The sequence below is a fragment of the Aedes aegypti genome, chromosome 3 (genome assembly GCF_002204515.2).
Source record: "Aedes aegypti strain LVP_AGWG chromosome 3, AaegL5.0 Primary Assembly, whole genome shotgun sequence".
In the NCBI taxonomy this organism is placed as follows: domain Eukaryota; kingdom Metazoa; phylum Arthropoda; class Insecta; order Diptera; family Culicidae; genus Aedes; species Aedes aegypti.
In genome coordinates this window covers 380,674,227-380,700,119 of record NC_035109.1, presented here as the reverse complement: position 1 = coordinate 380,700,119, position 25,893 = coordinate 380,674,227, and the positions used below count along the sequence as shown (strand labels likewise).

Sequence of the window (25,893 nt, the reverse complement as noted above, 5' to 3'; positions counted from 1 at the left end):
TCCAGCAATTACTCTGATCATTCTAACACAAACTTCTTTGGGAATTCCTTCCGATGTTATTCAAGGAATTTGAATTCAGAAAATCCTACGGGATAAGCTATTCGATTAATTTTTGATTTCAATACCTTAACAATTGATCTAGGAAATCTTCTAAAACTTCCTCAAGTGTCCAGGAGTGCTTTCTGGGATCCTTGTTCATCAAGAGTTATGTATTTCAAACCTTACACAAGCTTCATCAGAGTTTACTTTAGGTTTTCTTCTAAAATATTACTCGTCCAGATTTTTATCAAAGATTTATTTAACAAATTTTGAAAAATTCACATGAAATTTCTCTGGAGATATTCTTTTAAAAATACCTGAAAAAATATTCGAAGACTTACTTGGGAAATATTTCGAAGAATTACTGGAGTAAGTCCTTAAGGCGACACGGGAGACCGTGTTATTTTCCCTATCTTTTGTCTCACTCCAACAATCATCATCAAAACTTTGTGGAAGCAAATCTCGAGTTTTAGTGAACCGATGAAGCTGAAAATTTATCGGGTTGTGCACTACATATATAGAATCATAGTGATACATTTTTCGCATCGATATATGAAGTGGTTCTTGGGATTTGCTTCTTGAAATGGACAAGGTGATTATGATGACGTCCCGTGCGGCCTTAAGAAATCTTCGAAGGAATCTCTAGGGTACATCCAGAAAGTATCCATAAAGAAATTTCAAGTTGAAATGTTAAAGATATCCTGAAAAACAATGTTGTAGGGAATTCCAAGGAAGGACCAGAGATGCTTTCTGGAAAAGATAGTGTTTTAGATGTTCTAAACGGCTATTTTGGAGAGTGCCCAAAAAAGCGATGGAAGAATCGTTGCATAAAAGTCTGGATGACTTAAGACTTTGTTGGAGAATCTTTGGATTAATTCCTAATGAATCTCTGAAGTGTGGTTCAAGTTCGAAAAATTCATATTTCATTCTTGAGGTTTCTAAAATGAAATTGTAGGGAGAATTCTTGGGAAATAATCACCAAAGAACTAAAAAAAAACTGTTTTTTGTTCAAGTGTTTAGAAACCATTTATTACCTACTGTTAGAAATGAATTCAAATTCATTCAAAATTAATAAATCGATAATGAATAGTATTTAAGAGTTTTTCTTGAGCCTGGAATTATTTCTTAAGACCTGGAAATATCAGGGAATTTCATTTTAGTAAACGAGTAGACACTCTGAAAATTTTTAAAATTTGTGTGGACCGTGGTCATTGGCCGTCCCCCTTGAATGACCACGTGGTTTATGGACGACCACCAAGATACAGATCCGTTATTGTTGTTGTTCTTGGATCATGAAATATTGTTCATATTTTTTTTCTTGTTATACAGTTCGGATTTCTTTTTTGTTCCTATCCAGTCCAGCGTGAGTAACACTGGTTTTGACGTAGCACTACGTCTTTGTTTTTATTCACTTTTTCGCATATATTTTGCCGTTAATCATCATAAGTTTCCTATGTACAAGTTCGTTCTGTTTCCTAGCGAAGACATCTTATACCGGGATGATTCAAAATCGTTCCCTGCTCTGGTTGCGTTCATACACTTTCATCGTGCGTCATACAGTAGATACCGGATTCAATCTGTGTTCAGTGTAAAAATGTGTATAATTTCATAAGTTTTGGGACTTTTATTTGACGCTAATTGTTTATGCATATTAATCTTGTTATATCCTCAAACGAATTAGAAACTGCAATTCAAGTTAATTTAACGCCTTCTAACGTATTTTTTTCGTCACATTTTAAAATTCTTACTTAATTTTCCTAATACCTACACCCTTTCGGACACTGTTGTCACACAAACATTCACACTTTCAATATGGATACGCCGGTGATGACGTTACAAGAGAAAAAAAGAAACGCATTAACGAGATAATATAATCATTTTCATAATCGTAGAATCTATTATCAAACAAAAACAAACAAAATAGGAGTAAAATAAAACTATCTGTTCTTACGGCTTGCGCCTCTCGCCTGTTCGATGAATGCTGTAAATCGTATTCTACCACGCAATGAATTTACGTTTGTAACAATGAGAAAAAAACATTAATGATAAATGATAGGATGATCTCACTGAAGCAATAGTTGTTTCGTGATATTTCAGTAAAGTACATTTAAATTCGCTGCTTATTTCATCAATATGCTACATTCCGTATCGACCCCTATTCTTCAGGGAAGCTTTGCATAATTGAACATTTTCTTGTTTCTTCTCATTTCATCATATTGCAGCCCTAATCGAATCCTGTCATCCCAAGTATATAGATAACTATATTTGATTTTTATAATCTTGATCTAATTGAAGTTGAAAACTTTTCGTCATTTCGATTTGAAAATGTTGGATAAATGTAGTTTAACTATTTCTGAACGGGTTCACGTGTTTGGCTTAAGATCATCTACGTTTAGTAAAAAAACTGATTCGCATGCTTACAGCTTTTCATAAAATGTAGACGATCTTCCTGAAGTTTCAACCCAATCATTGGGTAGATGACTGACTTTTCTTCTATTGCGATGTGATGAGTGTGTCGTAATGGAAAGGTGAAGTTCGTAATCAATAAAAAAAACTGGATTCAAATAATATTTCGCCGTTGCTGTTATACCACCTTCATGTGTATATATAAAGAGTATAGAGATGCTCACACCGGCCAGTCAGCAGTTCAGTTCGTAGCAGCGCTTGGGGGCCTGCCTCCGTGCAGGTCCACCTGGTTAGAAGTAGATCAGCTTCGCCTCGGACGGGCATTGCTCCATCGGGCAGTAGGGACACTTCAATCTGAAAGTATTGTTCATTCTGAACACGATTAGCAGATTGATTCATCGGTGGTTGGTTGATTTTGGTAAAGCACATTTTGTTTTTACACAGCGCGCGCATTTTTTGTGGAGGAAGCAAACGAGGATGATCATATGGCATGGTGTGGCATGCAGGAGAAACAAGAGAACGTCCAGAAAAGAAAGAGAAAAAAGAAACGAAGAAACAGAGGCCAAAATTAGATGATTGGGCTTATGATTGCGCTGTATATCTGAAAGAACGTGTGGAATGTTAGTTAAGTTAGGTGTAATGTGTAGTTAGTCTCCCACCAGGTAATGATCATCTAAATAATAAAAAAAACAGTACGATCAAAATTATATTAACACTCCTACAATCATTTTTATTTTATTTTCATACTTATTACTCATATTGAATTAAGACAGATTTGGGCATTGTTTCAATTTTGCTTTGCAAATTACTTCATCAATACTGAATTCTCCAAAGTTAATTCGATAGAGGTGTTCCATCAAATATGTAAGTTCCAATATTACAGCAACTAATACGTTTTTTTTTTTCGTTATTAAGAATACGTTTTCCTAAAACCATCAAACTTAACACCGACCATATGCAGTTAGTATACGCCCAAGCAATTATAATCAAAATAGAATGTTAAAGCTATGAATGAAAACTATACGATCAAAACTATGCCAAGATTGAATACTCTACACAATTTTCCTTTGAGATATTTAAGCCCAAACCACAGAAGTCAAAATCCTTACTTAAAAACGTAATTCCGAGTGAAATAGGTAACTTTCAATCTACATTTTCCGTAAAATTATCGACTCCAGCAAAATCAATACGATTTTTTTCATGAAATCTTCTTAAATAGTTCACCATTCTTTTACGAGTTAGTACATTCTGATATCTATAACCCATTTGATCACTTGTACTAAGTTTAGCTTAGGCTAGACATTACCTACAAGATAATGTTAAGTACAGTGTAAGCACCATATCATGGACGCTTAAGGAAACCCTAATTAATTAACTGAAATTATTAGGGATTTCAACTGCTGGGATATTGATTAATCTTGTCGTTATCTAAATAAACGTATAGAATAAAACAGGACGTCAATCAATCATCCTAATCCTATTTATGAACACACTTTGTTCCTTATTATGGACAGCAAACTAACTTTAAGTAGGGTAGGTGTACCAGTTATGGACATAGTGGTTCCCTATTTCGCCGTGCATGATTACTTTAATGTCGTCAAGTTTTGGAAATTTTTGTGTGTTGTAGTAGTTAGATTTAAGATATATCTTGATGTTAAAGCATTCAGTAACATTTAAAATGTTGAAGGTATCAAAATTTCACGTATGGCCAAATAGGGAACTTCTATGGCCATAACTGGTACACTTTCCCTATAAAATTAAAAAAAAAGTCAATTTAATCATGTCATTTAGCTTTAAGATGTTACAATGATATCTTGCTTTGAAATTTCAGTTTATTATTTTGGATTTGGAAATGATGAATATTCAGTATATAGAATATATCGTTCAGAATATGGCGCTGTCTATAATATGGTGCTAGCAAGGTAGTGATGTTGAGTCTAGCCTGTTGTCGGTTAAGGCTTAGTAACCCGTCATTCGTTTTGGCAGCCATGTTGATTTTGCAACTTGCAATTTTAAAGCGATAAAACTCAGTTATCTTATGTAATATTGATCCAAAAAAGTATCACTAGTTGCGCTTACATGCAAAAAGTATGCTGATACTTTTTCAGCTATGTCGGTGCAAAACCGAGTGATTTTCTTCAATTCGCAATCGTGAGACGAATTAGCCATAATCATCGATGCACAATACAAATTTCAATGACGACCTACTTCACCTTAAGGATCCGGGGACAGCATCCGTCAATGATTTCAGAATTCTCAGAAGCAGTTTTTTCGTTCAAAATCAGGAAAATTTACACGAAAATGTGTTCACTGTATTCTATTTTCAACCGAAACACAGTGAGCACTTCTTCTTCTTGGCATTACCGTCCTAAGGGGGGTCCGTAGCCTTGAGGTTACGCTTTCGCTTCATAAGCGGAAGGTCATGGACTCAATTCCCAGCCCCTCCAAAAAATAACACGTCCAGCCACCAGAAGACGCCGCATCGAGGACCGTGCTTCGGGGAGCACATCCATCCTCCGTCAGTATCAGATGGTGACTGAGACAAACTGACCCACTTCGCAGGCAGCTAGCCTCAGACGACTCAGGAACACGGCAAAACGAACCACCGCAAGAGCAATGGACTATGACTTATGGAAATCGATTGGACCAACAGCAGAGCACTCTCCTACCTGCTCGGTGTGAGAGCAAAAGAGCAGAAGAGATTGAAAGCAGATGTAAATATAGATTAGTTAAAATAGAACTGTATCGGTAAGGAAGATACAGATAAACTGATTCCAGCACAGTAGTGGCCACGAGCACGGAGTGCCTTAAAAAAATAACGTCCTCACTGGGACAGAGCCTGCTTCTCAGCTTAGTGTTCTTATGAGTACTTCCACAGTTATTAACTGAGAGTTTTCTATGCCAAAGTTGCCATTTTCGCATTCGTATATCGTTTGGCAGGTACGATTATACTATATGCCCAGGGAAGTCAAGGAAATTTCTATTACGAAAAGATCCTGGACCGACCAGGCATCGAACCCAGACACCTTCAGAATGGCTTTGCTTTGTAACCGCGGACTCTAACCACTCGGCTGAGGAAGGCATTTTCATCGAATAATTTTCAGTTTTGAACAGAAAAACTGCCTTTGAAGTTTCGTTAATGACGATGATTACGATGGCGGATCCTTGAACGTTAAAATGTGTTCACTTGTATTATATTCTTCAACCAAAATGATTTTGTCATCATCGAAGCTTCAAAAGCAGTTTTTCTGCTGAATACTGAAATTTCTTCGCTAAAAATATGTTCACTGTGTTTCGGATGGGGAATACATCCCAACCTCTTTTTACGACCGTTATCGAGGGGTCGTGAAAAAAATCGGTCGTAAAAATCAGGGTTTTAATTATGTTGTTGATAAATGCAACGTCTAGATGCGGAAATACTTTGTTTTCCGGATGGAGATGGCGTCTTCGACAAAGTTTTTCATTATAAAAGTTATGAGATTCAAAATTTTGCCACCAGGCGGCGCTAGTGAGCATAGAATTTTTGTTTTGCGGATAGCTCAGGATCATGGCCACTTAGAAAGATGGCGTCTTCGGCAAAGTTGTTCAGTAGCTCAAGGACTATCATTATTCTAGCCAAGAGATTCCAGATTTTGCCACCAGACGGCGCTAGTGAGCACAAAATTTTTGTTTTCCGGATAGCTCAGGATCCTGACCACTTAGAAAGATGGCGTCTTCGGCAAAGTTGTTCAGTAGCTCAAGGACTATCATTATAAACGCTATGAGATTCAAAATTTTGCCATCAGGCGGCGCTAGTGAGCCACTTAGAAAGATGGCGCCTTCGGCAAAGTTGTTCAGTAGCTCAAGCGGTATCATTATAAAAGTTATAGAATGTTTGTTTTGCGGATAGCTCAGAATCCTAGCCACTTAAAAAGATGGCGTATTCGGCAAAGTTGTTCGGTAGCTCAAGGACTATCATTATTCTAGCCAAGAGATTCCAGATTTTGCCACCAGACGGCGCTAGTGAGCACAAAATTTTGTTTTCCGGATAGCTCAGGATCCTGACCACTTAGAAAGATGGCGTCTTCGGCAAAGTTGTTCAGTAGCTCAAGGACTATCATTATAAACGCTATGAGATTCAAAATTTTGCCATCAGGCGGCGCTAGTGAGCCACTTAGAAAGATGGCGCCTTCGGCAAAGTTGTTCAGTAGCTCAAGCGGTATCATTATAAAAGTTATAGAATGTTTGTTTTGCGGATAGCTCAGAATCCTAGCCACTTAAAAAGATGGCGTATTCGGCAAAGTTGTTCGGTAGCTCAAGGACTATCATTATTCTAGCCAAGAGATTCCAGATTTTGCCACCAGACGGCGCTAGTGAGCACAAAATTTTTGTTTTCCGGATAGCTCAGGATCCTGACCACTTAGAAAGATGGCGTCTTCGGCAAAGTTGTTCAGTAGCTCAAGGACTATCATTATAAACGCTATGAGATTCAAAATTTTGCCATCAGGCGGCGCTAGTGAGCCACTTAGAAAGATGGCGCCTTCGGCAAAGTTGTTCAGTAGCTCAAGCGGTATCATTATAAAAGTTATAGAATGTTTGTTTTGCGGATAGCTCAGAATCCTAGCCACTTAAAAAGATGGCGTATTCGGCAAAGTTGTTCAGTAGCTCAAGGACTATCATTATTCTAGCCAAGAGATTCCAGATTTTGCCACCAGACGGCGCTAGTGAGCACAAAATTTTTGTTTTCCGGATAGCTCAGGATCCTGACCACTTAGAAAGATGGCGTCTTCGGCAAAGTTGTTCAGTAGCTCAAGGACTATCATTATAAACGCTATGAGATTCAAAATTTTGCCACCAGGCGGCGCTAGTGAGCCACTTAGAAAGATGGCGCCTTCGGCAAAGTTGTTCAGTAGCTCAAGCGGTATCATTATAAAAGTTATAGAATGTTTGTTTTGCGGATAGCTCAGAATCCTAGCCACTTAAAAAGATGGCGTATTCGGCAAAGTTGTTCAGTAGCTCAAGGACTATCATTATTCTAGCCAAGAGATTCCAGATTTTGCCACCAGACGGCGCTAGTAAGCACAAAATTTTTGTTTTCCGGATAGCTCAGGATCCTGACCACTTAGAAAGATGGCGTCTTCGGCAAAGTTGTTCAGTAGCTCAAGGACTATCATTACACGCAAAAAAATTGTGCGGTAAAAACTACCATTTTAGGGGGTTAACTTAAGCGCTCGCACCGGCAATTTTCAGCAGACCAGAAATGCGCTTGATTTTACCATGTCTGTTGTCGAAATCAGATTGTTGTAAATTATTTCTGTCAAATGTACCAGTAATGTGGTGGGATGTACCGTAAACATAGTAAATTGGTCTGAAATTCCATGGTAGTTTCAAGAATGGGCGTAGTCAGCTACAATAGTATTTTTTACCACAGAATTTTTTCCCGTGTATAAACGCTATGAGATTCAAAATTTTGCCATCAGGCGGCGCTAGTGAGCCACTTAGAAAGATGGCGTCTTCGGCAAAGTTGTTCAGTAGCTCAAGGACTATCATTATTCTAGCCAAGAGATTCCAGATTTTGCCACCAGACGGCGCTAGTGAGCACAAAATTTTTGTTTTCCGGATAGCTCAGGATCCTGACCACTTAGAAAGATGGCGTCTTCGGCAAAGTTGTTCAGTAGCTCAAGGACTATCATTATAAACGCTATGAGATTCAAAATTTTGCCATCAGGCGGCGCTAGTGAGCCACTTAGAAAGATGGCGCCTTCGGCAAAGTTGTTCAGTAGCTCAAGCGGTATCATTATAAAAGTTATAGAATGTTTGTTTTGCGGATAGCTCAGAATCCTAGCCACTTAAAAAGATGGCGTATTCGGCAAAGTTGTTCAGTAGCTCAAGGACTATCATTATTCTAGCCAAGAGATTCCAGATTTTGCCACCAGACGGCGCTAGTAAGCACAAAATTTTTGTTTTCCGGATAGCTCAGGATCCTGACCACTTAGAAAGATGGCGTCTTCGGCAAAGTTGTTCAGTAGCTCAAGGACTATCATTATAAACGCTATGAGATTCAAAATTTTGCCATCAGGCGGCGCTAGTGAGCCACTTAGAAAGATGGCGTCTTCGGCAAAGTTGTTCAGTAGCTCAAGGACTATCATTATTCTAGCCAAGAGATTCCAGATTTTGCCACCAGACGGCGCTAGTGAGCACAAAATTTTTGTTTTCCGGATAGCTCAGGATCCTGACCACTTAGAAAGATGGCGTCTTCGGCAAAGTTGTTCAGTAGCTCAAGGACTATCATTATAAACGCTATGAGATTCAAAATTTTGCCATCAGGCGGCGCTAGTGAGCCACTTAGAAAGATGGCGCCTTCGGCAAAGTTGTTCAGTAGCTCAAGCGGTATCATTGTAAAAGTTATAGAATGTTTGTTTTGCGGATAGCTCAGAATCCTAGCCACTTAAAAAGATGGCGTATTCGGCAAAGTTGTTCAGTAGCTCAAGGACTATCATTATTCTAGCCAAGAGATTCCAGATTTTGCCACCAGACGGCGCTAGTAAGCACAAAATTTTTGTTTTCCGGATAGCTCAGGATCCTGACCACTTAGAAAGATGGCGTCTTCGGCAAAGTTGTTCAGTAGCTCAAGGACTATCATTATAAACGCTATGAGATTCAAAATTTTGCCATCAGGCGGCGCTAGTGAGCCACTTAGAAAGATGGCGTCTTCGGCAAAGTTGTTCAGTAGCTCAAGGACTATCATTATAAACGCTATGAGATTCAAAATTTTGCCATCAGGCGGCGCTAGTGAGCCACTTAGAAAGATGGCGCCTTCGGCAAAGTTGTTCAGTAGCTCAAGCGGTATCATTATAAAAGTTATAGAATGTTTGTTTTGCGGATAGCTCAGAATCCTAGCCACTTAAAAAGATGGCGTATTCGGCAAAGTTGTTCAGTAGCTCAAGGACTATCATTATAAACGCTATGAGATTCAAAATTTTGCCATCAGGCGGCGCTAGTGAGCCACTTAGAAAGATGGCGCCTTCGGCAAAGTTGTTCAGTAGCTCAAGCGGTATCATTATAAAAGTTATAGAATGTTTGTTTTGCGGATAGCTCAGAATCCTAGCCACTTAAAAAGATGGCGTATTCGGCAAAGTTGTTCAGTAGCTCAAGGACTATCATTATAAACGCTATGAGATTCAAAATTTTGCCATCAGGCGGCGCTAGTGAGCCACTTAGAAAGATGGCGCCTTCGGCAAAGTTGTTCAGTAGCTCAAGCGGTATCATTATAAAAGTTATAGAATGTTTGTTTTGCGGATAGCTCAGAATCCTAGCCACTTAAAAAGATGGCGTATTCGGCAAAGTTGTTCAGTAGCTCAAGGACTATCATTATAAACGCTATGAGATTCAAAATTTTGCCATCAGGCGGCGCTAGTGAGCCACTTAGAAAGATGGCGCCTTCGGCAAAGTTGTTCAGTAGCTCAAGCGGTATCATTATAAAAGTTATAGAATGTTTGTTTTGCGGATAGCTCAGAATCCTAGCCACTTAAAAAGATGGCGTATTCGGCAAAGTTGTTCAGTAGCTCAAGGACTATCATTATTCTAGCCAAGATATTCAAAATTTTGCCACCAGGCGGCGCTAGTGAGCATGAAACTTTTGTTTTCCGATTATCTTAGGATCCTGACCACTTAGAAAGATGGCGCCTTCGGCAAAGTGGTTCAGTAGCTCAAGCGCTAGCATTATAAAAGTTATGAGATTCGAAATTTTGCCACCAGGTGGCGCTAGTGAGCATAGAATTTATGTTTTGCGGATAGCTCAGGATCCTGGCCACTTAGAAAGATGGCGCCTTCGGTAAAGTTGTTCAGTAGCTCAAGGATTATCATTATTCTAGCCAAGAGATTCGGGATTTTGCCACCAGACGGCGCTAGTGAGCATAGATTTTTTGTTTTCCGGATAGCTCAGGATCTTGACCACTTAGAAAAATGGCGTCTTCGGCAAAGTTGTTCAGTAGCTCAAGGACTATCATTATAAGAGCTATGAGACTCAAAATTTTGCCACCAGGTGGCGCTTCTTCTTCTTCTTTTTGGCATTACGTCCTCACTGGGACAAAGCCTGCTTCTCAGCGTAGTGTTCTTATGAGCACTTCCACAGTTATTAACTGAGAGCTTTCTTTGCCAAAGTTGCCATTTTCGCATTCGTATATCGTGTGGCAGGTACGATGATACTTTATGCCCAGGGAAGTCAAGCAAATTTCCATTACGAAAAGATCCTGGACCGACCGGGATTCGAACCCAGACACCTTCAGCATGGCTTTGCTTTGTAGCCGCGGACTCTAACCACTCGGCTAAGGAAGGCCCCTAGCTCAGGTGGCGCTAGTGAGTATGAAACTTTTGTTTTGCGGATATCTCAGGATCCTGACCACTAAAAAAGATGGAGTCTTCGGTAAACTTGTTGAGTAGCTCAACTTTGCTCAAGACGCCATGTCAGGATTCTGATATATCCGCAAAATAAAAGTTTCATGCTCACTAGCGCCACCTGGTGGCAAAATTTTGAATCTCATAGCTTTTAAAATAATAGTCCTTGAGCTGATGAACCACTTTGCCCAAGACGTCACCTTTTTGAATAGTTATAATCAAGAGCTATCCGCAAAAAAAAAATTCTATGCTCACTAGCAAGGCTCACTGGTGGCGGAATTTCGAATATCATAGCTTTTATAATGACAGCGCTTGAGCTACTGAACAACTTTGCCGAAGACGCCACCTTTCTGAATAGTCATAATCCAGAGCTATCCGCAAAACAAAAATAATATGCTCACTTGCGCCACCTGGTGGCGGAATTTTGAATCTCATAGCTTCTATTATGATAGCGCTTGAGCTACCGAACAACTTTGCCGAAGACGTCATCTTTCTGAATAGTCATAATCTAGAGCTATCCGAAAAACAAAGGCGGAAATTCAAATCTCATAGCTTTTATAATGATAGTCCTTGAGCTACTGAACAACTCTGCCGAAGACGCTATCTTTCTAAGTGGTCAGGATCCGGAGCTATCCGCAAAACAAAAGTATTATGCTCACTAGCGCCGCCTGGTGGCGGAATTTTGAATCTCATAGCTTCTATAATGGTAGCGCTTGAGCTACTGAACAACTTTTCCGAAGGCGCCATCTTTCTAAGTGGCTAGGAGCCTTAGATAACCGCAAAACAAAAGTTTCATGCTCACTAGCGCCGCCTTGAGCTACTGAACAACTTTGTCGAAGACGCCATCTCTCTAAGTGGTCAGGATAACGCCGGTTGATCACCTTTTCGTGGTGCGTTACGGGGTAAGATCTACCAATTTGAACCCTAGTCTCATCTTGTTTGTCGGGCTAGAGTAATATGTTCTGGTAATTCAAGAATTCGCGGTACAAAGCCCTTGTTACTGACAATACTTTTTGAAATTGAATCTATTTTACCTAGCAGATGGTTAAAGACTCGGAGTTGATCAGTCCCGAGACTACACTTGAAGCCAGGATAATAATCATGAGTATTAACTCAACAAGAACTATTGAATACTGGTAATTCAAGGACTCACATGAATTCTGATTACTAAACAAATTTTCTAGCTTGATACGGTTTTGTTGCTAGTACAAAGCCCCTTTTTTCTAGTATATTTTGGGACTGAACTAAAAGCGAAACAAGGATGAGACTAGAGTTCCGTTGCATGGTCAAATATCAGTAGTACCGATTTGGTTCCTCAGAAATCGATTATGATTGCTAAGGGTCGCGCCTTCGCTGACATGTAAGTCTCTATGAATGGTGTAAATAGCGGGACCTTTTCATCACATTCGATTTGTATTAATCTCTGAGGATTTAAAACAAAAACTGTACAGAAATCGATGCTTCATTACCTATCAATGGAAATGGATTTATGCGACATGCACTATACACTAAGGATACGGGTAATGCCACAATAGATCTAAATAATGGTCGCAGTGGCGCATCCGAACAGAGAAAAAAAAAGTGGTCAGGATCCTGAGATATCCGCAAAACAAAAGTTTTATGCTCACTAGCGCCGTCTGGTGGCAAAATTTCGAATCTCATAGCTTTTATAATGATAGTCCAACAACTCTGCCGAAGGCGACATCTTTCTAAGTGGCTAGGATCCTAAGATAACCCAAAACAAAAAATTCATGCTCACTAGCCCCGCCTGGTGGCAGAATTTTGAATCTCATAACTTTTATAATGATAATCCTTGAGCTACTGAACAACTTTGCTGAAGACGACTTTTCTAAGTGGTCAGGATCCTGAGCTATCCGGAAAACAAAAATTCTATGCTCACTAGCGTCGCCTGGTGGCAAAATCTCGAATCTCTTGGCTAGAATAATGATAGTCCTTGAGCTACTGAATAACTTTGCCGAAGACGCCATCTCTCTAAGTGGTCAGGATCGTGAGCTATCCGCAAAACAAAAGGTCTATCCTTACTAGCGCCGCCTAGTGGCAGAATTCCGCAATTGACCACCATATGTTAGCCCTTGAACTACTGAACAATTTTGCTGAACATCATGATCCTCTATTTTGAATACTTTTTAAGATAATGATCATTTATAAAAACGGTCGTTAATCTGAATTTCGGTCGTAAAAAAGTGGTCGGAAAAAGAACCGTCGGTAAAAAAACGGTCGTAAAAAGAGGTTGGATTGTACTTTTCAAAGTCATTTTCTCTTAGAATGGCCAAAACCGGTGCTTTTACCCTACTGCAAAAAAATATTCAAACAGTTATAACTTTTTTGTTTGTTGATAGTTTTGTACCATTTTATTCACAAGCCCAAAAAACTCTTCGTTTTATAGAATCTATATCAATATTGATCATTGGTCCACTCAAAATAATCCAAACGTCATTGTTACGTGAAAACATACGTGATTTTTTTTCCATCGCACTTTTCACGTAGCTCTTACGTAAATCATAGGTAGCCCAGAATGAACGCATGAACTTTGGAAGTTCGTCCATTCCACCGTCGCTAAACGTAAGAGCTACGTGGATTTTCCGGTAGCCTTTACGAAGCGTTTCAATTGAACGTAGATGGCTTTAAATTTATTAAATTTATCTGTAATGAAGACCAATCTTATTTCTAATAGGCTTTGCAAGAAAACTTATTCCCAATTGTAAAATGTAAACAAACTTAAAATATTGTGATATTTTTATTGTCAATCTGAGCATTTTGAATCCTGTTTCGCCAATTTTGTGAGTTTGGTCTGTCTTGTTGTAGCCTTCGCGTGCTATAATTGATAGAGATTATAAATCAGGTATAAAATATGAAGTAATGCAGGGATTCTTCGGTTTTCAAAGCATATTTACCTTGAAATCAATCTTACACAGGGTTTAAAGCAGCAACAGCTTCTGAAGTTCTTCAAAAATCAAGCGGGCGCCATCTTAGGATTTGAGCTCAACACCGAATGTACGTACACTATGTAGATGTCAAAATGAACTTAGGCACCTACGAGAATTCCACGTAAGTGCGATAGGTAACCTCAGTAAACATTACCGAGTCACTATTTGGTGGTTATGAATGGTTTAGTGATCTGTATCTTAGTCAGGTGAAGTGGAAGTAAAATGAATTTGGAATGGTCTACGTGATTTTTCACGTAGCAATGACGTTTGGATTTTTTTGAGTGTCATTTGACTTTGAAGATATTCAGAAGTTCCTAGGCCAACATTTTGTTTTTAGTAAATTCCTCAAAAAATAAAAAAAGTGGGATGTACAATGTCAGGTTATAAGAAGCTTCTCTAAAATAATTATACAATTCGGTTCAATTGGGTCCTAAAATTTATAATGAAATCTTGTTTTTATTCAATAACACGAAAGACTGCAACTACTTTAGCAATTTTTCCCGCTCAAATACCGGCTATATCATGTTCAAACTTAAATTTAAAAATTGGGTTCATAAATGAACCTTGACACTTTTGATCATGTTTGACGTTCGCTTAGTCGACAAAAACACCACAGGGGTTTTAGTTTAACACTGGGGTTGTTCCTGTCTGACATTTTGAAAGGGACACGGAAAACAAAATACACCCAAAATTTGAGTTTAAGCCAAGGGGTGTGACAAAATCTAACATAACGTAAAAAAATGTTTTTTTGGACTCAAACCAACGGAAACCATTAGAAAATTGAGTAAACATGTGTTATTGGCCTAAACTTAAGCGTTTGGCACTAAAATTGGTACAGGGCTTTAGGACCCTATTGTCTCCAGTTGTCGGTTATGGCAACGCGTCGGTCCCCCAAGAAATATCGGAATATCTTCGGATCCAGATAATTAATGGTCAATATCGTTTCAGATTCTAAAAATAAAAGCATAGGGAAAGTGTACCAGTTATGGCCATAGTAGTTTCCTACGTATGGCCACGTGAAATTTTGATAGCTTTAACATTTTAAATAGTATTGAATGCTTTGAATACTACAACACACAAAAAATTCCAAAACTTGACGACATTAAAGTTATCATGTACGGCGAAATAGGGAACCACTATGTCCATAACTGGTACACCTACCCTAGTTGTTTTTTGAAAACTTTGCAAAAATATTGAAAACCCGAAAAAGTTATTGCGACTTAAACATGTTAGTGGTAAAAAATGATGTCGCCAGTAGGGGGACTAACTATGACAACAGATTTTTTTTACCTTGAAGTTTCGCGCAGGAAAGTCAACATGGCTTGCCAAAACGAATGACGGGTTACTTAGCCTTAATAGAAATCTATCAAAAACCTTGTTGGAAATTTCTAAGTACACCCGATTGTGTTTTTGCATGGGGGATGCGTACCGTGCAAAAAAAAAAGTTGTCAGTTCAAAATTTCAAAAAAAGTAACACAATTTCTCGACGTTTCATGCAAAAATGAGGTTTTGGCGGAAAAAATGAATGGAAACTGTTTTTTGCGCGGCCGTGTAAAAAAAAATCCGTGCAAATACAGAATCAGATGTACCCTTATAGAAATTTCTCAAAGATCACAATGATGTTCCATAAGATCTCTTTGACTTTGAAGCAATCTGGCTGTTCTGGAAATAAACAGTTTTCAGTTGATAATTTCTCGGCAAAAATATTCCGAAATCAAACCCTTTATAAGCTTGCAATGTAAAATGTAAACTTGTTTCGCGGAACCGTTCATTGTTAAATATCAATTTAACGCTAAAGATCGTGCTATAAGCGCAATCAATCGGAACAAAGAAACACACCAAACTACCTAAAGTATATAACAATTCCCCAACAGCAAAACAAATTTGTTAAATCTATACTTACATTGGCCCGTTGCTCAGCTTGCTCAGGGCATCACGCGAAATGACGTGACCGCAAATCAGTTTCATCGGCGGATTGTCGTCGGAGCTCTGCTGCCGCAGAATCGGACAGGCGAAGATCGAGTGGAATCGGTTTTCCGGGTCGAGATCGATTTCAATCTGAAAATGTATGGATATGGTATTAGTTGTGGAATGATTATTTATTATTATTATGATTTATCTTCATCAAAGCGACTTTTTGCCCTTGGCGAGTTTGTCACTAATCAAAGCTGGTAGCAACTATGTATTTTGGAAATAGGAACTTTAGAGACCTCTCGGATGAAAAAAAGAGATCAAACGAGAACCAAAAAAGGAATAAATTAGGAATCAAGTAAACAAAACGAAGCTTAACATGAACCATGAGATAAAAGTTTAATTCCTCAGAGAACATAAAATTGGAATTCTAATCATGTGTGCCGATGGCGGCTTGGTTTCAGCGAGAATTGCTCTATGATAAATTTTTGAGAGTAATCTCGGTAAAAAATTCCTGGTTAGATATTTTGGATCAGAATTCACTGGAAGGAGAAGGAAAATAGTGACTTGGCTTGGAAATGAGGCTTTGGCTAAAACAGAGACTTTAGAGACATTAAAAATAGAGACTTTTTGGAAACTTGCGTTAAAAAAGAGACCAAGTCTCTAAAAAGAGACCTGCTACTAGTCCGTCACTAAATGAATGATTGAGTAGTCAACGCGTCCAACGACTTACCGGCAGTTCGTCACGACCGCTCCAGATGCCGGTCACCTGACGGGACATCATGACCTGTTTGAGATTGAGTAACGCCGGCAAGGCGGTGCATCCGGCGTTCACAATCACCGACAGGGGCGAATCTTTGTTGATGCCCAGCAGGGAGCAGGCATCCTTTAGGAACACATCAGCGGCTTCGATCCACATTTCCGGCGCGGTCAAATACTTGTACGGTGAGTTTTGAACTCCAATCGGGAGGTAGATCAACGTTCCCATCAGTATTTGGATTTCTTTCTCGAAGCGCTCGACAAACTTGGAGAAATTGGTTCGGGCATAGGTGATCGCTTCGGTCTGGGCGTGGGTTCCTCCGTTCAGAATCTGCATGAATGCCAACCGGTGCAGTTTGAACTCCAGGCTGCTGTTGCGAGCATCCAATTTGCTCGAGTAACGGGCAGCCCATTCGAGAGCCGGTGCCAGATTGTGATTGTGGATCGCTTCCCATATCCGGTGCAGCTCGGCATACGGCTCCGGTGTGATTTCCTCGGCGGGCAGGCCAGATTCCTTGATCAGTGCATGCGCCACATCGTCCATTCCCTGGCGGTAGAAATGCTGCGCCATAATTTTGTTCAGCAAGGTCACGTTTCGCTCCGTTTGGAAAACGTCATTCCGCGAAGTGGCAGTGAAGTCCGCTACGAAGTTACGGTCGATCGCTTTGCCCACCTTGCTGACGGTGCCGTGCAGATCCCGGTGCTCCGTGGTCAGGCGCTGCAGTTTGTCTTTGGTTTTGGCAATCGCATCGTTCAGGACGTCTATCTGACCGGGTGTGAGCTGTTCGTCTGCTGGCACTGGAAAACAAAAGAATGAAACGATGTTCAATCAACATGCAATGAACGCATTGGCGTAGGAAAAGGTGGCCAGTCTAAAACCCTCTCCCTCTTCAAGAATTTTATGTGGTATTTTATCCATAGAAGGCTTTTAAGAAAATGAAATGCTATATTATAATTTACATAGAATATTCATATACGTCAATTTCATTCGTATGGTAAGATTGGTGTTACATGATTGTGCTCGTAATATGAATATCTGAGGGAACATCTTGATTAGAGAAAATATCTAAAAGAATGTCGTTGTATAACTCACTAAGAATCGTTTAGATAGACAAAATAATAGAAAATCATCCTGGGTTCAAAAAAAAACGGAGTGTATTTCCTAGTTGTATCTTCTTCTTCTTTCTGGCGTTACGTCCCCACTGGGACCGAGTCTGCTTCTCAGCTTAGTGTTCTTATAAGCACTTCCACAGTTATTCACTGAGAGCTTACTATGCCAATGACCATTTTTGCATGTGTATATCGTGTGGCAGGTACGAAGATACTCTAGTTACTCTTCCTAGTTGTATGCCAGATTTTAATCAGAAAGTTCTCTAATTACCCTCAAGTCTCTAGCGAAGGTGGATCACCTTTACGTGATGCGTTAAGAGGTAAGTTAACCGAATCCTGATATCATCCGACCCGAACCCTAGTATTCACCCTAGTGTTATCGTTCTGGTAATTGAGAGTTTGCAGCATTTAGTCCTTGGGAACAATCTTTAGATTAAAAATCATCTACTTAACATTGTCTTGTAGATAGTGAATAGACATAGGCTCCAAATCGAAACTAAATATTATTTTTTGATTTTTTTTTAAAGAAGTTTCTCCAGAAATTCTTTTAGGGCATTGTCAAAGAAGTTTTTAACATTTTTTCGAAAAATTTCCTGAAGTACCGTAATCCGGGGTAACATTGATCAGTTTTTGGGATATTTCTTATTTTTTTCATTTAAAATTGGTTCTCAAAAGATGTAAGTACCATCAGTGCACCAGATTCCGCTCATTTAAAGGAAGTTATGTGTTCAAATGTTTATTATGAAATAACTATTGTGTCGATCAATACTATTTTTATGTCACAATACAGCTCCAAGTATAAGTAATCAGCGGCAAAATAAAAATAATTTGAAAAACTTTCACGAAAAAATATTTAATTGCATTTGTTACTGCATCTAAGTGTTCCTATTTCCGCTCACTGTAAACAGATTTCGTGACGAACTGATATTTTTTATGGCCAAACCATAGCTATAGCTGCAATAACGAAAGCTGTATACTAAAATCGACATTTCTTTAAAATTTTGTTTAATTTTTTGCATGAGCGGTTATTGGAACACACCAAAATACCTAGTGATCCAATAACCGCTCACGAGGTCTTGTGGTTTCAATATAAAGAAATATTTTTTCAAATGAAAATAATGTCAGACGACTTCATTTGAAAGTTGTTAATATTGCTAGAATATATCCGTGCGAAAAATGTTAGTTTTTGACACGAAAAATCAATTTTTACACTAGTGAGCGGAAATAGGGGCATAAGCGGATACTGGTGCACTGATGGTATGTTTAAATAAATGTTTTAAGTGATTTTTTGATTTGGCTGATATGGGGTAACATTGATCACCCATGTAAACATCGTACCGTAATATTGAAAATGTCGTTGCTTACTAAAATCATAGCCCCTGAAACCGAATTTGGAGACCAAATTCTTACAAGTCAATTACTTTTTGAATTATTTCAAAAATAAAATCACTTTGAACCGCGTAATACGCCTACGTAATAGGCAATCTACTAAGGAAATTCTGCATTCCTTGTAGTAGTCTGTTAATGTTGCTTATTTAAGGTGATTATAAAACGAAGCCAACCTTTGAATTTTCAAGTGCACAAGACGAAAGTATCTGACAACAGTTCGCGTTGAAAACCAATCAAATTGCTTGCTTGCTGGTGGTGACCAATGGGATAGATTTTCTACGCGAAGCGCTGGTTGGTTCTCAAGTCTTGTGCTCCTGAAAATTTGAGATGTGGCTTCGTTTTATAATCACCTTAAATAAACTTATGGAAGATTTGACAACGGAATCGTTTTCGGCGATGCCATTTTTAGCAGCAATCGCATTTGCCTTGCTCATACCATTTGCAGAACTCGTGTGAGACATGAATCTTCAGTAGCATCATCCATGATGATCAAGCTTTCTGATAGGCATTTATCGACCATACGTGTCTTGCCCTATCTGAGACCTTTTCTTCATCCGAATATGGGATCGATTCAGGGAAATGAGTTCTCATCATTACTTCCAGTGTTTCAGAAGAGTCAACAGTAAAACTGCCGTCTTCTTCTTTAAGACTACCTAGACCATTTGAATGGTCTTTTGAAAGGACTTTGTGCAGCCTTACAGCTGCAGGAGCGTTATTGATGCTTTCACATACCCGTCTTCAGTTCTTACGTTTGGCGTGCCTTAGTTCTCTGTTGTATTCTGTTAGGGCTTTTTTGTATTCAACCCAATCTAAAGTGATATTTGCTCTATTGAACAACCGCCTGGATTTCTTCCTCAATCCTGCCAGCTTGTCATTCCACCAAGGCACATCCCTGTTAGATGACCTTTGTTGAATAGAGCAGCTAGCATGATAAAATGAGACCATTAGGTCAATGATCCCATTAGAGGCATTTTCCATTTTTGTTTTTTATTTTTTTTTTAATTTTTTTTTTTAATTTCTTTATTAGTATCATTCCAAACATTACATTCATTTCTTATATCTAGGTGTTCTGTGTTATTAGACAACACTATCATCCTAATTTGGTAAAACAAATTTAAGATTTTATTAACATTTTGTTAACAAAATATAACATTTCATTTGCCGTAGCAGTTCAGATTTTTTACAGGTGAGTTGATTTCACCTGCTTATAAGAGAAAAAAAAACGTTTTGAATATACTTAACCTAACTTAACCTCAACATATAACGCATTAATCGTGGCAATAGAAGATTGTAACGATTTTTGCCTGAAATTATTTATTATTTTATTTGACATTTGTTCCAATGTTTCAACATTGGATATTCTATGTAACTCATTGGTACTATACCAGGGAGGAAGCCTCAGAATCATTTTCAAAATTTTATTTTGAATTCTCTGCAGAGCTTTCTTCCTGGTATTACAACAGCTAGTCCATATTGGTACAGCATACAACATGGCTGGCCTGAAAATTTGTTTGAATATCAAAAGCTTGTTCTTAAGACAAAGTTTTGATTTTCTATTAATAAGGGGATAGAGACATTTTACATATTTATTACATGAGCCCTAGATACTTAACTTCATCTGACCAATTTATTGGAACCCCTCTCATCGTGACAACATGTCTACTTGAAGGTTTCAAATAAAGAGTTTTTGGTTTATGTGGGAACATTATTAGTTGAGTTTTGGAAGCATTAGGAGAAATCTTCCATTTTTGCAAGTACGAAGAAAAAATATCCAAACTTTTTTGCAATCGACTACAGATGATACGCAGGCTTCGACCTTTGGCGGAGAGGCCTGTATCATCCGCAAACAAAGATTTTTGACATCCCTGAGTTAACTCAGGTAAGTCAGATGTGAAAATATTGTATAGTATTGGTCCCAAAATGTTGCCTTGAGGAACACCAGCTCTTACAGGAAGTCTTTCAGATCTGGAGTTCTAATGATTATCCTGAAGTGTACGATTTGACAGATAACTTTGAATTATTCTAACAATGTATGTTGGAAAATTAAAGTTTTTTAATATTACGATCAAACCTTCATGTCAAACACTGTCGAAAGCTTTTTCTATGTATAGAAGAGCAAGACCAGTAGAATAGCCTTCAGATTTGTTGGAACGGATCAAATTTGTTACACGTAAAAGTTGATGAGTGGTCGAATGTCCATGGCGGAATCCGAACTGTTCATTGGCAAAAATTGAATTTTCGTTGATGTGGGCAGGCTTGATAATTCTCCTCAACATCATCAGAGTTCGGTGACATACTCTAGAGCAGCGTGCTGCCAGTGCGCCTCTTTGCGAGAGAGCCAAAATATGCTAAGCAGCGAGGCAACAAAAAATGAGCGAGGAAGATGCAGCACAAAAAAAAACGAGTTAAATTCTATCAAAAAAGGGTGCTCTCACAACTCGCCGAGGACTGTCTGTTCGGGCGGCAGACTCGAGAGTTCGTTTGAAGTGTGAGTGATGGTGAGCATCGCAACGAGAGAGAGAGAGAGTGTCTGAAAAAATCCTCGCATTTTTCTGCACTCTCACTCGAATCGCTTGAGGATCTTGTTGAAAATTTTGAGTTTATTTTTTTTCTCCTCAGAAAAACGGCATAATCGCCTCCTCTTTGCATCGCAGAGGAGTTTCTATCAAGCTTGGATGTGGGCCATCATTCTGTTCAAAATAACCTTTTCAAAAAGTTTACTGATGGAGGAAAGCAAACTGATTGGACGATAACTAGAAGCTTCTGCAGGATTTTTGTCTGGTTTTAAAATTGGAACAACCTTAGCATTTTTCCATTTGTCAGGAAAATATGCAAATTGAAAACATTTGTTAAATATATCAACTAAAAATGCTAAGCTACTTTCTGGAAGTTTCTTGATGAGGATGTAGAAAATTCCATCATCGCCAGGAGCTTTCATGTTTTTGAATTTTTAATAATAGTTCTCACTTCTTCCAAATCAGTCTCCCAGGCATTTTCGAAAACGTTCTCTTGATTGAGAATATTTTCGAACTCCTGAGTAACTTCATTTTCAATTGGACTAGTAAGTCCTAAATTAAAATTGTGCGCACTTTCAAACTGCATAGCAAGTTTTTGAGCTTTTTCGCAATTTGTTAGTAATAATTTGTTTTCCTCTTTCAATGCCGGTATTGGCTTCTGAGGTTTTTTTCAAGATTTTAGATAATTTCCAAAAGGGCTTAGAGCCAGGGTCCAATTGAGAAATTTTATTTTCAAAATTTTTGTTTCTTAATTGAGCAAAACGCTTTTTGATTTCTTTCTGCAAATCCTGCCATATAATTTTCATAGCAGGATCGCGAGTGCGTTGAAATTGCCTTCTCCTCACGTTTTTAAGACGGATCAAGAGTTTAAGATCATCGTATATAATCACGGATTCAAATTTTACTTCACATTTTGGAATTGCAATGCTCCTGGCTTCAACAATGGAATTTGTTAAAGTTTCAAAAGCATTGTCAATATCAAGTTTAGTTTCTAAAGAAATGTTAACATCAAGATTAGAGTCAACATACGTTTTATATATATTCCAGTCGGCTCGTAAATAATTGAAAATGGAGCTGATAGGATTTAAATTCGCTTCTTGGGATATTTGAAATGTAACAGGGACATGATCAGAATCAAAATCAGCATGAGTAACTAATTGGCTACAAAGATGACTAGAGTCGGTTAAGACCAAGTCAATCGTAGATGGATTTCTAGAAGAGGAAAAACATGTAGGGCTATCAGGGTATTGAATTGAGAAATATCCTGAAGAGCACTCATCAAATAAAATTCTGCCGTTGGAATTACTTTGAGAATTATTCCATGACCGATGTTTGGCATTAAAGTCACCAATGACAGGCATTTTCCAGTTGTGAAACAGTCGTAAACTGTTCACCGTTATACGAATTCTAATTAGTTAAGGGGACACGGGAGACTGTGTTTTTTTTTTCCCTATCTTTCGTCTCACTCTAACAATTATCATCAAAACTTTGTGGAAGAAAATCTCAAGTTTTAGTGAACCGATGAAGCTGAAAATGTATCGGGTTGTGCACTACATATATAGAATCATAGTGATACATTTTTCACATCGATATATGGAGTGGTTCTTGAGATTTGCTTCTTGAAATGGATAGGGTGATTATGATGACATCCCGTGCGGCCTTTAATGAAAACAATAGAGATCCCAATTGGTTTTCTTTGGGATTCTAAAGCTTTCTGTTATTTCTGATCCAGCTTTAAATTAGAACTGGATTTGCTTGTGATCTGACAATGATTCTTCATCAGAAACATGCCAGTTCACAATCTTCTCCAATAGCAGGTCCCTACAGATCGTGAGATCAAGAACCTCTTGTCGGATAGAGTTTACAAAAGTAGGAGAATCCCCTCTATTACATATATCTATGTTGTTAGACGACATGTAGTTTAAAAGATCTTCTCCTCTTTTATTAATATCGTTGCTGTCCCAAATTGTATGATGGGTATTTGCATCGCACCCTATTATAAATTGGGCATTAATTTTCTTACAGTAGTTGACAAAGAAAGTAAGCAGAAGCAATACATACCTCTGTTTTTCCCCGGATAATTTGCACCTCTACTTTGATCGCAACAATGTCGCTACGGATGAATTCTGTAATTACACAAATTTTATGTCCCTATTTACAAGAATAGCTGTTCGTGGTTTGGACTGACATTCGTCGTACAAAACTCTACAACTGCTCGAAGGGCAACCTACCATTATTTACCCAGGGCTCTTGAATCAGTCCCACATTGATATTTTCCTTGGTGAACGTCTGCTGAGCACTGCTGATGCGCCCTTTGCATGATGAAGGTTAACCTGGATAATTTTTATTCAATTCATATTACATTAACAATAACATGCTCCCACTCGTATCAAGCCTCTGATTTGAGGCTAAATATGAATAGCCGATTATTTCGGAGAAGTATAAGGTCAACTGCGCCATTGCTCCGGGTAGCGTAGTAAGGGCATAATACTCCACAGGCACCGTTCACCGTTAGGTTTCTTTTGACCCCCCTAACCATTCATTCCTAGGCACGGTATGCTTTTAGCCGCATGACACCATGAATTAGGGGCCACCTGTATGATGGACTTATACCGCCGGAATAGGCAATCCGTAGTGTTATTTCTAGCCTTGTTGCAATCGGCTACCGACACTACACGGCTATCTAAGCTATTCGAGTATAGAAGCTGATATTGTGACTCAACTTCCATTGAGGCCGAATAGCCAAAAATGCATTCGAATGTCTGCAGTCCGATTGAAGTTTCATCGCTTGGAGGAAGTCGATTCTTCGGTACTTTTATCGATGATGCAACTCAGACCGTTTGGAGTTCAAAGGTCAGAATGTAGTAACGTTGGAGTGATCAACAATTTCATGGAGCATATTTTGAGAAAATTCCTTTAAGCATCCTGAAAGAATTTCTGGTAGATTTCGTGGAAGGAATACTAGAGGAATTTCTGGAGGGATCTCTGTAGGAGTCCTTGAATGTATGCCAGAAGAAACTTGTGCAGAAATGTTTAGATGAATTCTTGAAGTGTTTCTTCGAGTAATTTAAGCAGATATTGCTGAAGAACCTGCAACATAATCGCATAATAGTCTCTGAAGATTTCTCTGGAATGGAACTTGGCAGCATGATTCATTGCAAGCAGAAATGGAAAAAGTAACTGTTAAGACCATTTCGGTTCAAATAGACTTTTTCGAGATTTGTATTAACATAGAGACCAAGTCAACAGAAAAAAAAATCATAGTTTTACCAACGAATGAACATATAAGAAACTGAAGGTGTACACATTCCAAAAGAGCACAAACGAACGGACGCAAAAGAAAACGATACCTCAGATGAGCCGCGCATAGACTAGACAGACATGCGTGCGAAAATAATTTCGATTGCGTAGGTTATTATTTTATTGGATAATGGGTGCAAGTTATGGAACGCAATTGAATAATTCATTATTGTGGAGAAAGCGGTGCGATGCGCGGTGGATGTTCAACGGTCTAATCTACAGGAAATCTAATGATTGGGTTCATGGCAATGGACCTCTTAACGATTATACTCACCTTCCTCGATAGACGAACGCAGCTTCTCAATCAGGACGATAACATCGCCAATGATGCGCTGCGAGTGATCATTGATGGCGGAAAATTTCGTTATCACTTTATCGACTTCTTTCTCGACTGCGGCGCAAGATTCCATTCTCGCTCGCTTTCTGGCGTTTGTTTTTGTATCAGCTGCTTCCCAGAACAGCAAATCCTCCTCCCACACACTCGAGCAAACAACAGCACCAATAAGAGCCGAAAGAAGATGCCTTTGTTTTGATTTCACACTGAAGGTGATGATTATGATGATGATGATGCTGATCGTCGCAATCTTCTTCCTCAAGCAGCGGATTTTTCTTCTTTTGGCTGTCAATCACCTCTCTTTTCCAGACTTTGATGACGGATTGGTAAAAAAAAAGAAAACAGCCAGACAACAAAGGATGCACTTTCACTTGAGAATTTACTCAATCTCAACCATTCAGCAGCCACCAATCTTTATGAAATCCAGGTAAACCCCAGGAAACTCTTCAAACCCCAAACGTAAATCTCGTTTTTCGCTCCACAGACACACGACGAAAAAAGGCCACTCTCTTTACTAATGGTTCGCATCCATCTTTTCACAATCCCGTGCACTCTCGAGACGAGTTACAAAACTCCCAAAGATTCGCACCTATTCCACTGGCTAAACACTTCGATTTCACTTCGATTACAGTTTCATATACTTCACCATCGAACTCACAGACTTTTCGTTGTAAAATCTACAACTTTTCACGCATTTAAATGCTTCGAGAAACCGCGCACCAAAATGATAATGCTCAAAACTTACAACCTCTTTGCTTCCTTCGCGAAGACGACGTCGAAAATAACGATCATCGATTGCGATGCT

At 38.8% G+C, this 25,893-nt stretch overlaps 1 protein-coding gene across 2 annotated transcripts; it reads right to left on the bottom strand.

Annotated features, from left to right (window-relative positions):
• Positions 1–1,416: 1,416 nt before the first annotated feature.
• Positions 1,417–25,893, bottom strand: LOC5571921 (protein RMD5 homolog A). Of its 2 annotated transcripts, none has more exons than XM_021852934.1 (4): positions 25,029–25,893; positions 16,414–17,237; positions 15,673–15,827; positions 1,417–2,817 (listed from the first exon to the last, which is right to left on the bottom strand). In XM_021852934.1, the coding sequence occupies exons 1-4, from the start codon at positions 25,162–25,164 to the stop codon at positions 2,736–2,738; spliced, it is 1,197 nt and encodes a 398-aa protein (XP_021708626.1). In that variant the 5' UTR covers positions 25,165–25,893; the 3' UTR covers positions 1,417–2,735. The 2 variants fall into 2 exon arrangements, with proteins under 2 accessions (XP_021708626.1, XP_001660018.1); XM_001659968.2 differs by having other exon boundaries at positions 1,417–2,799.

Coding starts and splice junctions, on each gene's coding strand:
- LOC5571921 (XM_021852934.1), bottom strand. CDS start 25,164: ATGGAATCTTGCGCCGCAGTCGAGAAAGAAGTCGATAAAGTGATAACG. Junction 17,238..25,028: donor GCGTTCGTCTATCGAGGAAG/GTGAGTATAATC, acceptor TTTGTTTTCCAG/TGCCAGCAGACGAACAGCTC. Junction 2,818..15,672: donor AAGCTGAGCAACGGGCCAAT/GTAAGTATAGAT, acceptor AATCGTGTTCAG/AATGAACAATACTTTCAGAT.